The sequence below is a fragment of the Halichoeres trimaculatus genome, unplaced genomic scaffold (assembly GCF_033239565.1).
Source record: "Halichoeres trimaculatus isolate MK-OKI-2021-1 unplaced genomic scaffold, fHalTri1.1 fHalTri1_scaffold_9, whole genome shotgun sequence".
NCBI classification, from domain to species: Eukaryota; Metazoa; Chordata; class Actinopteri; order Labriformes; family Labridae; genus Halichoeres; species Halichoeres trimaculatus.
The window spans coordinates 27,074,605-27,090,189 of NW_027437188.1; the positions used below are offsets into that span (position 1 = coordinate 27,074,605).

Genomic DNA, 15,585 nt, shown 5'->3' on the forward strand with positions numbered 1-15,585 from the left:
AGGACCCCTCTGCCATTCACTCTGTTTAAGGCCAGACTTGAGTGGCAGCACCGGCAGAAGAGAGAGCACACTTTTACAATCAGGACATTACTAAAGAGGCCACAGCAGCACAGTGCAGACGTGTCATTCCTGCCTAATGACGCCCGAGACAACCCTGTTCTCTTAGGGAGGCTGTTATGAATGAGCCGTACAAGGCTTTATTTATTATTACCGCCTATTTTAAATTCAGCTGTGTTACATTCATCTCTAGAGTCTGACGATAACAAAGAAAAGGACATGAAAAGTGTGAAAGAGAGCAATCGAGGAGGATTTCTGCTAACCTTCATCTGCTTTAAGAGGCTTTTCTTTCAGTCTTCATTAAAACCATATTCTGATGCTGGTTTTTATTTTCATCAGCCACAAGACACATAAAATTTGGTGGGATGGACACATTTTGAAGCATGTTTTCCAGTTTGAGCTGCATCCATTGACTGTAATAAACCCTAAATTCAGTCTCAGTGACACTGCCGATTGATATCAGAAGAGAGGGTTTGGAGCCAATAATAGCAGCCGCCAAATTGGAAATGCTGACTTGATCTAACTTAGACCACATGTAACTCTTCATGACTGTTTTTTTTAAACCAGGCTGTTAACATGTTGACATCAGCTGTACAAACAGGTAAGTTTCACCTAAATGTAAATAAGGATTCCTTGGATTTTGCATCTAGCCTCAAATGGACATTTGAGGAACCAGAGGATTTTGTAATTTCTGATGCATCTTTTATATCAGAATCAGCGCAACAGTTAGTCATGTACTGGTATCTACTGAAAAAAACGTACCTGCATCTATTGTCATATTCTATAAATTGATTCATCAATTATTGGGTAACTTTCAGCATTGAAACCAAATTATTTCTTTCAAGATATTTTCTTGTTGCATCAAGCCAAGTTAGTAGGTCAAATCCTTAAAGGGGACATATCATGCTTGTTTCTCCTTTTCACCATGCCAGACTAGGATGCCTGTAAAGCTTTTCTGCCCTCAGTAAAAGTCATTTAGTTCCTTCATTGCCCCACAATAGCTTTCTCAATATCCACATTTTAGGCCATTCTGAAGATCTCGTTGAAACGCTCCGTTTCCAGAATGACCTCCAGTAACCTAGCAACGTCACAGCCCTTTGTGCTCTGATTGGTCGGTTCTATCAGAGGGGCGGAGGGGGTAGAGCCAGGGGGCGGTTTTTGCAGCATGGCAGTATTTACAAAATCGCCACATTGAATGGAGCAGACCGAGTGAGTTTGCTGTTTGCCAAAACTTCACCGTAAGGCATTGATAGCACTAATAAAATGGCAGAGTGTAGGATACGTCCTTTTGTATTGGACCCCGAGTCAGACCCGGACGGTTTTGCAGCTCAGGAGGAAGAAAATCCACCTCCACACAGATCATCTCAGGACGCTTCAGTGTGGTGAGTCAAACCGCTACTGTAACATGTATAGTTTATACGTGGAAATATAGGCAGACTTCACCGATAAACTATTTCTATAACAGGGCTCCATCCTGCTCCTTCACTTTTCTCTGTCTGTTTTATCCATCATGCTGAAAGTGTAGTCTAAAGATCGCCTCTACCGTCAGTTCGTCACTATGTTAGCACTCAGTCAAGTTAGCCAGAGCTAGTAGGGAGCTTTATTTATACTCGGCTCTTGGTGGGTGTTTCCCTCGGTGGCGGTTGTGTGACTAACTGACATCACAGAGGAGGAGCTGCTTTATCAGATTACTCCAATAAAAAGAGAGAATCCTCCTGTCGTCATGAAGGTCGAAGCCAAATGTCAATGACCTATTTTCAGAGGCATCAAATCTTGTTCTAGGATATCAGAAAAAATACAATACCTAATTTTTTGAAAATTCAGGGGGTGAAAGGTCTTGTTTTCAAATTTATTATATTATATGTAGGTATTAAATCACGGATCAGCATTATATGTCCCCTTTAACACCAAATATTTTCTTGACTAAAGCATTGTGATATCTGAAGTCCCAAGACATTAAAGCCTAAGGATTTAGTTGCTTGAATTTAAATCTGGTGCAAGCATGGGGTTGGTATTTCCTGTCTTGAGTAAAGCCTCAACTACTGTGGCCAACAAGAGCAGATGATCTGTAACAGCCTGAACAATCTTCATTAGGAGAACAAGCTGCAAATGTAGAAACAACTCAAAGCAACAGCAAAACAGCAAATCCACTGCAAAAGAGAAAACATGCTTCAAAAAGACAAAAAAACTACACCAACACCAAACTGGCTCCAAATATACAAGAATGCATCGAGCAAAAAATTCACAGAATCCCTAATCATCTGTTTCTGTGAAAGAAACAAGCCCTTCAATTTGAGGCTTGAAAACAGAAGTGTTCACACACTTTACTTAGATGGTCAACATGCTAACGGTTTTCCTTGCTAGTGTTCCAGCTTGCTGCCAGAGTGTCGTTTTCTAACATTTCTCGTCCTGATTTTCTTCCTCCCTCCATCCCCTGCTCCACTTTCCTTCCTTCTCTCAGGCCTGGAGTTCCCCTGGGGACCGAAGCCATTTGCTGAGGTGGTGGCAGGGCCTCTGCTCAGGAACAACAGGCAGACGACAGACAGCAGCTCTCTGGAGGGGCACTATGTGGGAGTGTACTTCTCTGCACACTGGGTGAGTACACAGAGAGCAGAGAAAAAGGGGAACAAAGAGGATGTGGATTTTTGTTTTGCTCTCCTGGCCTCCTGAGTCTGTCAAAACACTGAAACATGGCTGAGAAGAAAGGGCATCGGCAACAGAGCGGAGCAGGAAGAGACGGAGCGGTTCGTGGAGACAGATAAGAGAAAGAAGCAGGAGGGTGGAGGCGACTCCATTGTGTTTGTGTGTTTACATTACCAGTGGTTAACTCTCTCTGTCACTTTTTGCACCACCACCTCTGGACCTTTGTCAAAGCCAGCATCTGTCACCACACCTTTCTGACATCATTCCTATTGTCTCTGTCTCTGCTGGACCTGCTGATATCCAGGCAGGTCATGACTCAGTGATGCATGAGAGGTGTTTTTTTGTCATTCGCTGACTCTTTTTCTGATGAGATGCAGGCAGGTTTGACCCAGTCCAGTCAGCTCTGCAGCTGCCAAAGCTGCAGCCTCAGAGACCGGCACTGCAGACCGGTGACGCCTTAGGGCTGGCCTGCGCCCCAAACCTATGATAAATGAAGAAGGACAAGTCACAGAAGCCATTAAAGGAACTTTTGTGGTATTTTTACACCAAATTCCCCCTGGTAACTGGTGTAAATCTACCCTCTATTTGGGTAATTTTTGAGAGGAATTGCCAGCACCTGGCCTTGGCAGTCGTTTTCACACAAATTCATGTGATTTTTTCCCCCTTTTAATGTTCAGGGGATGTGAAAGGGCCTGTGGCAGAGAATCATGACCTATATTTCACTCGTCATTTGTCTTTTTTTTCCTTGCAGTGTGAGGGATTTTTTTTATTTTGGAATAAAAACTTCAACCAAAAGCTGAAAAGGTTGTTGACAGGTGATTGTTTTTGTGGTAAGAGAAACTAGGATGCAGATTTGCAGTCAGGTGTAGTATCTCAGACTAGCTACATACAAGATGGTTTTAGGCAATATTTGCCTCCAGCAATGATCAAAGGCATTGGCCTAATTCAGGGAGCGTTGTAAGCGAATATTTGTCCAAATAATCCTCAAATGTGAGCAGTGAATATAAATATTTTTCAGCCCCCGACCCTTTTAGAGCCTCCTTGATCTGGAATCCTGACACATTTACAATTCCTAGTGATCCAGTGGAATACCTGCATCAACTATGAAGTGTCATCAGCACATTTCAAGTACACACTTCAAGTACACACTTGAAGTGTATACTTACAAGTTTACACTAAGTGTATACTTGAAGTACACACTTTGAAGTGTGCAAATTCAAGGACACACTTCAAAGTGTACACTTAAATTTAATTTAATTTACAAGTATTGTAAATTAGCACCTGTACTAAATCACTTAAAACAATGCACCTGGTTTGTCCAATGTAATTGTTATGTCCACATCAAATAAACAATAAATAAATAAAGACTTAAAGGTACACTTTAAGAGTAAACTTATATGTACATACTTCAGTGAGAATGGTGATAGTAAATGAATCCGTACTTTTTTTGTCTTTCTGACTGCAAGTGCTTATCACTTGTGCTCTCCTTCACCCATCCACACCACATTCACACACTGATGGTGGAGACTTCTATTATAGGAACCATCAGTTTTATCTTGCACATTCATGCCCAACCACACACCAGTGACCAACAGAGTGAGTAATTTGGGGTCCAGTGTCTTGCTCTGGGACACTGACATGGGACTGCAGAGACTGAGATCGAACCGTTGACCTTCTGATTGAAAGACAAGCACTCCACCACTGAACCTCAGCCACCCCAAAAGTGTACACTTTGAGTACACACTTCAAAGTATATACTTTTGAATACACACTTCATAGTTCACACTTTAAAGTTTACAGTTTTTAGTACATACTTCAAAGTGTACAGTTTGAAGTACTCATTATAACCTCTCTATTTTTTGGACATCTCTTCTTAAACTCTTGCTGAAGGAAAAACAACCAGGATGTAGTCACAAAATGCCTCTCTTGTAATACTAATAGCAGATTTTCAGCCTGTCTCACATGAATATTCAGACATTATTATTTACACTTTTTTATGCACTGCTGGAAGAGCTGACAACAGAGAAAACCGAGTATTGAGGGAGAGAAGCTGGAAGTCCAGACATGTTTGTTTGGCTTAACGCTGCTATGGTACTCTGATGTCATCCTAATGCCAGCCATACTATGCTCTCCCCTCCCTCCTCCTCCTCCATCCTCACACTGCCTGGAGAGAGTGTTTGCTCTCCAAATACACACACACTCATTCACACACACATAGGGAAACAAACACTCTGAAGCCAAAGTATTACAGCAGGATTATTTTTGTCAGTCTGGGCTTTATTTCAAAGAGTCTGGGTGTAAAATAAAAGAGAATTAGTGATGTGTGAGGGGGTTGAATAAACTCTAATCTGTCTTTTTCTCTGTCTCTCAGTGCCCACCATGCCGCAGTTTGACCCGGGTTTTGGTGGAATCATATCGCACCGTGAAAGAGTCGGGTCAGAAGTTTGAGATCGTATTTGTCAGCGCCGACAGGTAAAATTCACCAGATTTATTCATCAACACACATTGTCTCACTGTAATGTAAGGTCATCTCTCCTCAGCTGTTAAATGAGACATATAAACCACCTTATGCTGTTTCCTTCCCTCCCCTCCAGGTCAGAGGAGTCCTTTCAGCAGTACTTCAGCGAGATGCCATGGTTGGCGGTGCCGTATTCAGATGAGGCTCGAAGATCGCGGCTCAACCGACTCTACGGAATACAAGGTTTTTAGCCCTGGCATCATCATTTTTTTTTCACAAGGAAATATTTACTACTAGGACACACACTGAAGCTCCCGGCACAATGGCTAATGTCTCTGAAATGCAGATTTCTCTGCAGCCTGAGGAATATGGGCCGCTTATCAACTATACAGTCTTGCTCACCACGGATGTTTTTGCACCTCTCCCTCTGCGCCTCGCTCATTTCTCCTCATTCCTCCTTCTGTGCTTGTGCAGAGAACTGTGGATGAAGCCAGCAAGAGCTCGGCCTCTTGTGCAAAGAATGTGAGGAATGTACCGAGGACGAGTCAACACTGCCTCGCACTCATGCGGCTCATGTTAGCCCTCATCACATGCACACACTCACTCCTATCAAATATTCCTTGGACTGGCCTGTGTCTGATAAGGCTGCTAATGAAGCAAACTAAAGCAGGGAGACTGCAGCCAGAATGTTAATGGCCAAAGAAAGCTCAACTAAAGAAATAAATCTCTCCCTCCTCTGCAGGTATTCCAACGCTGATCCTCCTGGATGCAGAAGGTCACATGATCACACGACAGGGCCGAGTGGAGGTGCTGAACGACCCAGAGTGCCGCCTCTTCCCCTGGCACCCTCGACCTGTGCTCGAGCTCAGCGAGTCCAACGCGGTGCAGCTCCACGAGGGGCCCTGCCTCGTCCTGTTTGTGGGTGAGTAGCTCGACTGTGTGAATGAAGTGGCATTTATGGTTGAGCATATTGAATGTCAGATTCTGTGGAACATTCTTACAGAGCTGAAGGGGTCACTGTGGAGGGCTTGAGTATTTATCGATCTATTTATATGCTAATTTAGAAGACAGAAAAATACAAAAATATGGAAAAATAAATCTGAGATAAATGCTGAAGGGATGAGGAGTTAAGATTGATAACATTTTTTCAGAGTGGTGCCCTTTTGTTGGTTTAAAGCCACCTTGGTTTATTTTAAGGTCAAACTGGATTAAAACAGAGACAGAGACCACCTGTACACTTCCTTTTCTGTCCTCGAGCATCCTCCCACCAGTTGTCTTTCTTCCTTTGCATCATCCTCCTTTCATCCTCGCCTTTCCCTCTCCCAGGTGGCTTTATTTACATACCTTTAACATCTTTCTGTGTCTCTGTATCCCGCTTTATTCAGACGCAGAGGAAGAAGGTGAATTGGAGCCAGCCAAAGAGCTGATCCAGCCAATCGCAGAGAAGCTTATGGCCAAGTACAAAGCCAAGGAGGAGGAGACGCCGCTGCTGTTCTTTGTGGCTGGAGAGGTGAGATAACGCACTCGATGCCACTCAAGACAGAGTGAAATGCCATTTCAAAGGAAGGAGCAGAGCTGAAGTTGGTTTTCTTTAGGTGTGACACAGAAATGCAGCTGTGAGTGTTTCACAAGCTGTTAGTAATCCTGACGCTGGATTTTTAGACAAATACTGATGTTTATGTATTAATCTTATATTAAGTTTTTAAAGGAGCTGTGAGGAGTTTCTGAGTGATTTTGTCTCTCTTCTAGATATATGCCAGATTGTAATCCACACTTTAAAATAAGATTATCAGCACCAATATTAGATGTTACAGATTATTTCAAAATGCTACGTCGTCTTAGCTTCCTGATCGGGTCGAGCAGGACCAGAATGAATTACAGCACATCTAAGTCTCTATGACATCACCACACCAGCTGACGAAGTTTAGTGCTGAAAACAATTTCCGTGTTTAATTTTGTAGTGATGGTGGACACAGGAGCCTAACTGTCGATAGAAAAAGGACAGAAGAGCAGAAGAAAGCTAAATGAGAGAGTGATAGCACACGAGCTAAAGGCTCACACAGGGGCTAAACTGTTTGTGTAACGTCCATTCAAACCCACATGCAGCAGTTATTCTGCAGTGGTCTGTTCAAACTTGAGAGTTTATCAATAAAATGGAGAGTGAGGTTACGTTAGCTCTGCTTGGTAGATGACTGGCAGGAAATAGCTAACCAGGATTCACTAACATTACACATTATGGACATGCCTAAAATAGACAGCTACTAAACTACAGACAAACTGACAGTCTTTACTTGTTGTCACGTTAGCCTACAGATACGTCCTAGCACCGGGCTGCCGATAGCGCTACATATAGCCAGCTACTACAACATTTGCTTGATGTCTCGTTTTAAATCGTAGCACTATGTCGCTGTACTGATTAACACCTTACCTCGGCGTGTTGTATCCAGCAAAAAGTTGTCTGGAACAAAGAAAATTTGTTTCGATCTGATCTTGATTTAATTCCAAAAACAAACACCTCACTAAAAGTAACTTACGACAGTGTGTGTGTGAGAAACACCGGGCGACAAGGTGGCGAGGCAGTCCAATTAAAACAGATCCTCCTTATAGCGTCTTAATATAAATATATTGTCAACATTTAGAATGCCAAAAGGAGCTATGTGAATGCACTGTTCGGAGTTTTTCTGCTTTGGGTGTCCAACATCAGTGCATTATTCACTTTGATGATAGCTCTGTATTTGGTCTTCTTCAACTCCAATTGAAGCTACCTGACTGGTGCTGAATGCCCACTCCAATCCACTGCCCAGAATTTAACCTGGTGCCTCTATCATGATGAGTAGCCCAGAAGCATGCCAGACAAACTTTCTCCCTCAGTCCAGATAATCCTCCCTCCTTCTCATTTACCTCCTCCCACATCCTCCCTGAACGGGACAGGCCGTGGAGTTTTTGTAACTCTTCTTATCTCATGTTGTTCTGTCTCGACCTTTGCAGTGCCGGAGGAGTTAGCAGCAGCAGCAGATGTAATTACCAGATTAGCCACCTCTCCCTAGCTTCCCCCTGGTCTCCACCCTCCCAGTTCTCTGTGCCCAGCAGTCTGGGAGGACTGCACTGGTTTCTGGTGTCACACACTCCAGGGCAGGCTCAGATGTCTGCTGTTGGACTCACTCACACATGTGCTGACTGTCTGACCCTGCGTGTGTGTGTGTCTGTGCAAGGCCGCTCCACCCTGATGTCGAGCTTGAAATGTCACTGACATGTGCACCCTGAACTATCAAGTGTTTTAGAAAGACCAGAGCTGACGTGACTGTGTTGTTTGTTTATTGTCTGAGTGCCAACATTTATTCGATCCAACACTAAGAAACCTTGTGGAACGTAGTACATGCAGCACTTGAAGTCATTCATAGGCTTCCTGTGTTCCAAGCAAGGCAGATTTTTTACATCAATAGTTCTGGTATAATTTCCTGGCTCCAGCTCATCTGGCTATGAAATCACTGGGTTTCATTTACAGATCAAATTCACTGTAAGATATCACTTCCCGTCTCAGGAGTTTAGAAAGCAAAGCTGCCGTGCTCTGGGCTCAGACTCCTGCACCTCATCCTGGGTTAGCCCTGGTAGTAACAGGCTCCCTGCCAGGCCAGCTGCTGGGTTTTCTGTGTCCATGAGACAGCAGTATGCTGGCTCTCCCTCAGGGGGAGGCTGAGCAGAGTGACACCAGATCTCTTTACCCCACTGACTAAACTCTGTACCACAGGCTGGTAAACTGATTTATAAAAGCAGTATGAAGAGCTTGTGTTCTTTCATTTCTGCTCTCAACCAGCTGATTCATCCATAATGAGCTCTGGTGGAATTAACTCGTCACAAAAGAATTCAACTTATTTTGAGGCAAACAACAGCGGCTGTGTAGCCTCTTTGTTCTCAGATGATCATCTTGTGAATAAAGATCTGTAAATATTATCTTTCCACCCATGCAAATGGGGTGGTTTGAGGTTTATCTCTTGGATTCTCCTCTAGCGCCACCACAAGGTTGTTCAATGCATTGGATTTGCATTTGGTTATAAATATTCATAGTCCCCTGTGAATGAATCTTGATTACAATGGTGAGTCCATGAGTTTCTTTCTAGCTAGGTTTAGATTTAGAGCTTAAGTGATAAGACAGTTACACAAACAGTCAATAATTTATCACTAATGATGTAAAAATAACCAGGTTTAATTGTTTAACTGTCTTTTCTTGGTCTTCAGTTGAATATGATGTTACTTTGGGCTTGATTACATTACCCTTTTTTAAATTAAGACTACAAAATAAGTCATATTGTATGATTCTTTAGAAACCCATTTTTCGGACAAAAAAATACTCTTAATATTTAGTTGAGGTGAAAACTTAAGCTTAGCTTATCTTTAACTAAATAGTAACACCTTTTTTCTTATTTTCCCCTTCAGCTGCTCCTTGATAAATTAGAATGAGAATTGTTTGAATGAATGCATGTTCCTCTCTAAATGAACTGTAAAAACCAAGCTGAGGGCTACAAGATCAAGTTTTCCCTCTTGTCACAAAAAAAAAAGAAAAAAAATCTGATGTTTTATGCTAGCTAGCAAATTTTAGCAGGCTCTGACCCTAAACTAAGACATGAACAAATTATACTGGCCAAACATTAACAGTGCCATTAGTATGTTAGCATACCTTTGCTAGTTTCTAAAACAAACATAAGCTAAAGAGCACTTAGTATAGAGCTATGACACAGCATACCTGCTAGCAGCTCAAAGCTAAGTTTTAGCCACACAGAGCTGTTAGAAATTAACCAAACATTAACTGTTCCATCATTAGTATGTAAGTACCCATGTTTTAGTTTTGAAATTAAATACAGGCTTAGTACTAGCTAAGTTAAGCCACAGAGCTGTTAGCATGACGTGGCCTTTTGCATGTTGGGTTATAGAGCTGGTGTTTAAAACAGAGAGTGCAGCTGTTAAGTTTTAAGACTGAGTCAGGTCACAGTTGTTCCAGGCTGTTTGTCTCACACAAGCAAACCACTGGGCAGAGATGTTTTCATTTTGGGGGGAATAAACAGATGAGCAAATCTCAAGGAGAGTGTCCAACATTTCACAATCATGACTTTTCATCATCGATCAAAGCTGGCCACTGAGACAGACAAAGCCCCCCCAACTCAGAGAGCAGCAGGGATGGAGGGAGGGGGGTTGTTATCATCCTCAGTTCAGGCCTTATCAGATGGTCATCGTCTGTGAAATGCCACAGTGCATCAGTAGTCAGAATAAGCCTGACACGGCCCAGTAGGTTCCACACGGTGAACACACACACACACAGTCTTATCACAAACGAGTGCGAGCTACAGCGGTGAGGCCCTTTGTCTTTTTTTTTTCGTAGAGGGCGGGGAGGGGGCCTCAGGAATGGCTGCACCTCGAGAAGCAGTTTACACAAGAAGAGAAGCCAAACAAAAGAAGATGCATGACTTCCTATAAAGCAGAGATTACATCTCCTCATATCAGAGAGGCTGGAAAGGCCACAGCGACAGATTGTGGAATTTATCCCTTTTCCTTGATACTGTGTGCCCAGATGATCCATAATCTGCACTTAGCAGGGCTGCAAGCACCAGGACAAAGCTTTGATTTATAGTAGCAGAGAAAAGCCATATTTCACCCATAACAACATTGTGCTTAGTGACAGTTGACATCTGTGAGTATTAAGTGGTCATTGTTTGGTGATTTGCACTGTAATAAAGGGAGGAAGCTTGCTGCCTGCAAAGAAATACCACACTGCAACTCATCTCTCCCATCTGTTCGTAGTTTTGTTAGCAAAGCAAAGTTCACAGACTTCATCTTGGCATACTTATCCCTTTTTAGGTAGCAACGAAGCCAAGCTATTCAGAGAGGGGTCTGAGAGCTGATTGTGTGGTTTGATCCGTTTAGTTTGAATAGCTGAAGGATTTTCTGATAACAGGGGAGACACAACAAAGAGGCAAAGCGTTACGTGAAGCAGGAAATCCATCCAGAGTCGCTTTATCTTTGACTTTGTTTGGATGAAACTGGAATTGGCACATGAATCAGTAACAGTATTAACATCAGAGGCCCTGCCTCCATGAGAGGTCCTGGCCTTTGTTGCACTGCCCCCCTCTGGTCATTTTCTGTCATTTATTTGTTTTTGGGGCTAATCTTTAACATATGAAACAGAGCTTAATCTCTGACATTCTCCCTCTGAGCCAGGAAAATTTAACTGAGGGAAACTCAGGTCATGGGGAAAAGAAAGGTCTCAAGTGATGGGGATTTTTATCCATAAACTTCAACCTTTTAACACCAGGATTTCTCTTGGCATATGTAAGAAATAACTGTAACAGCACATCTCTGTCAAGACAGGAGCAAAAATGTCAAATGTCAGAATTATGACAGCGTTTCTTTATTCAGTCTAAATAATTAATGACTCTCTACAGCTTGTTTGAAAGCTGCTGCCTGCATGCCTGCCTGTGATTCATCTCTGTTACCTGCAGCTACAGAGGTTGTAATCCTGACACGTTAAAGGTTGGTAGGTGCCGTCACTCACGCCTCAGGCAGATTGTGGGCGAGGCCCTTTCAAAATAAAGCAAAGAAATCAAACACAAATCACTCCATCTGTAACACATTCCTGCTCTGCCTTCATGTGCTCCTCAATCGCTGTGTGATGACACTTCCAATGAGTGTGAGCTCATGACAAAAAGCACAAATGTTTTTGGACCCCCACCTGGTTCCTTCCTGTCTCTGCACACAGCAGGATGCGTGATTAAGCAGCAGCTCTCTGGTCTCTCTGGGCAGGCTGCCTGCAGGAAGATGAGAAAGAGTTACATATTCTCTTTCAAGAAGTTTGCATGAATAAAGATTGTAGTAGGCACTTCTGGGTTTTACAGGGTAATCTTAGCGTTGAGGTAATAGGTGCTGTCCTAGTTTTCTCACTTGAAGCAGGTCTGAACTGATAAGGAGCAGAGAAATGTGAAGTTTCCTCTCTCCTGGAACGTTTCCAGAGTTTGGCTTTGCATGTAGTTTAAATGTCACGTTAGCTTGGACCTTTGATGAGATGAAGAAGACAGCTCATGCCACAAGCAGAAATCTGTCACTCAGAATTCTCTTTTTCAGGCACACAGTTGAAGTGATTCATCTAAGCTTTTTTAATTTCTTGGCTCTGGAAATAAAGATCCAAACTCGGCAGTTGCGAGTTATTTTATTGAGCAGCAGACAAAGCAATGTCTAGTAAAGCCTCAGCTGCTTGCAGCATAAATGTTTAAGGAAATAAAATTAAAGATATGTAAGACAAACATAAGGAGACATGAAGTTTCAGAGTTTCCATTTAACAAAAAAGTCTAGTTCTGTGTGTAGCACAGGTCTATAAGATGTATGATAATGAAGTAATGCAAAAAATGCTATGATAACAATGGTATTTTTCTGATGAAGAGCTTTCCCCAAACTTTTAAGCATATCAAATCATTCGTTTAACTTGGTGTTAAAACTTTAGCACATTTGAATTCCTGCACACTTGCAGCGCTGACGTGTTTATTTTTGGTTAGCTTACATCATTTGTGCCATAGCAGTTAGTACCCACTGTGCAGGAGTTAAGTACCTCTAAAAGACAAAAAAGGCTGAATGAAAAAAGGTTTGACAAACTGAGACAAAATATACACGTAACACTCTGCATATTGCTATCCTCCTCTCCACCGTCATCAAAGAGCAGAAATTACATCCTCATAAAAATGGTCTAACCTGGGAGTACAACAGGCACACGGCAGGAGTTGAGTCTCATGTTTAGTTAAAAGAAAAAAAGAGGGAAAAAGACAAACTGTTGCACATGAACAAAGATATTTCATTATCAGATGTGGATATTGTTGGCAAACATTTTTGAATATGCTTTGACATTAAATCAAGATTTTTTTTCTTTCATCAGTGATTAGAAAATAAAAACAAGTCACTTCAAAAAGAGACTCAAGTTTGAGCCTGTTCCCAGTCATCCAACAGGCAGAGTTGGAGACAAAATCTGTTCACTGGGCCATGAAGTGGGACTCAGATAACATATTTGTTATTTTGTGTGTGTGTGTGCTTTCATTTCTCGGTCTTCAGATACCAAAATAGATCAGCTAATAAAGCATTGGGTCCTCTGAATGTAAAATAAAAGACTCAGGGATTGATATAAATCTATAGATGAATATTATCTCTCATGTTTCTATGTGTACATGTCAGTCTGTGAAACTGTGTGTTTATGTAGATGCTTAAGGAAATATGTCAGTCTAATTTAACTTATTCTATTGTTTAATAATTATTTTTACTCTCAGCTCTATTTTTTCTAGACTGAAAATGAATAAAGTATAATATACCACTGTTTCAGGATCAATAAGAATAAATTTTGAAAAAGAGGGTGTAAATTAGGGGCTGAAAATGAAAATAAAGTATAACTCAACAAACACTCAGAGAGCACAGACCTCCGCCAAGCATATTGTGATTGTGATGCAACACTTTAGTCCTACTTTAATGTTATACTTCCTTTCAGCAGACTATCTGCTACAGTTTGGTGTTAGCTGCAGGTTTGTACGATAATTTGTTACCTGACAGTGTTGAAAATTATGATGACCCAGTATGTTTAATATTCCAGATTTTAGTATCCAGAATATTGCCAGGATTTGGATCGTACTTTTATATCTCACAGAAATTATGGTGACCTTGTCTTATATTGTTTTGCAAAGCAATCGTGCATTTATCGTGGAGTTATATACACACATGGTGAAAACAGGCCGATCTCACAATGATGAAGAATCTTTTAAAATTCCTGGATCTAGACAGTGACCTGGATCACCTCCAAAATTTAATCACTTCCTTCTTATTCCATTTTGAACATTTCCTGAAAATTTCATTAAGATCCCCTCATTACTTTTTGAGTTATGTAGTTCACAAATAGACAGACAGACAAACTCTCCCAGAAATCTTATCTCCTTGGCAGAGGTAAAAATGCTCATGACGAGCATCACTGAACAGAAAAAAATCATGAAAAGAATATCCTTGTACATGTCATGGGTTAACCCATAGGAAATTTGAGCTCCGGTGAGGACCTTGTGTAGATTTTGGCGCCCCCCGTGGACAAAACTTAATTCATGCATCTGTGCTGATCAAAACTTTCCATCTAATGTTAATATGAAGATAGTGAGTGAAAGGAATTTTGCGGCTTTATGTGTCAGTGTCTTCAGCTTCCTTTTACCTCTCTTTCAGGACGACATGAGCGACTCCCTGCGTGACTACACCAACCTCCCTGAAGCCGCCCCTCTGCTCACCATCCTGGACATGTCGGCTCGAGCCAAGTATGTCCGTGACGTGGAAGAGATCACGCCAGCTGTAGTGGATCAATTTGTCAGCGACTTCCTGGCTGAAAAGCTCAAACCAGAGCCCATCTAAAGGGGACGTCCAAGTATCAATCGGACTCAACTACATGGGACTCTCTCCATCGTGCCCCTCCCACCTCTCTCTCCCTCAGACTGTTAGAGAGATGTCTCACTTTTTACTGACATTTTAACCTTTTTTTTTAGACATGTTCCTCTTTTCATGGAGTCCTATTTCTCCTGTGGTGCCTTGCATTGATGATAGTCCCTACAGTAATATATATGGAGATTCTGTTGGTTCTTTTTTTTTGCCTTATGAAAAGTGTTTGTTTTTTCACTCGATAGCTTTTCTGAACTCTAGAGAAAACCAGAGAATAACCCCGTGGACCTACTTATTCAGCTGATTCTTTGCCTTCTGATTTGTCTGTCACTTTTTGAATGATGAAAGAATAAAATGCTTTTTTTTTATGTAGTTGGATGTAGCCGTAAGCCTTTTATGGCCCTATTTAAAGAAAAAGAAACCCTGACAGGTGCACATACAGTACAGATTACCCTATACCTGCTTGTACCAGACCAATGACTGATGTTTTAAACCCTGTGTCTTGATGTGTGTTATGATGTGAATGAAAGTCATCTCTTGCCAATTGTTAGCGGTGGTTCTCATCTCAAAGTCATTCTGAGGATTTTCTGTGAAGGTCCCCGAATGAAGAGGTTGGGCTGTTTCTGGAGGCTCAAAAAAAAACCTGGTGTTGAATGTATAGATCCTGTATTCTGTTACTCCAGTCATGACTTCTCACACCCATTAAAATATTCACTGGCAAAGCACAAAGGTTTGTTGCTCTAAAAGTTCTACCAATAAAGTTAGCTCTTGGATATGATGAATACACCTGATGACATGACTTAGCTTTTTATTTTTTATTTATATTCAGTTTTTAAAGAAGGGCTTGTGCAAATGTCCCTGTATTGCAACATATTTTGCAGCCTGGAAGTATGTATTGTCCTCTCCAACTGACTGATAACTGGGGATAAAACGCATGAGTTCATCAAAAGCTTTGATTGAAAAAAAAAAAAAAAGTACCAGGGGAAAAGAGTGAT

General features: G+C 41.7%; 1 protein-coding gene across 1 annotated transcript in view; it reads left to right on the plus strand.

Moving 5' to 3' along the window:
• nxn (nucleoredoxin) overlaps positions 1-15,373 on the plus strand; it is a 65,367-nt gene extending 49,994 nt beyond the window's left edge. Inside the window, exons 3-8 of the mRNA XM_074679596.1 lie at positions 2,519-2,652; positions 5,072-5,172; positions 5,295-5,401; positions 5,901-6,080; positions 6,544-6,668; positions 14,384-15,373. Of these exons, the coding sequence (XP_074535697.1) occupies positions 2,519-2,652; positions 5,072-5,172; positions 5,295-5,401; positions 5,901-6,080; positions 6,544-6,668; positions 14,384-14,566 (830 nt within the window). The 3' untranslated portion in view covers positions 14,567-15,373. The remainder of the gene's footprint in view (positions 1-2,518; positions 2,653-5,071; positions 5,173-5,294; positions 5,402-5,900; positions 6,081-6,543; positions 6,669-14,383) is intronic.
• Positions 15,374-15,585: the final 212 nt, after the last annotated feature.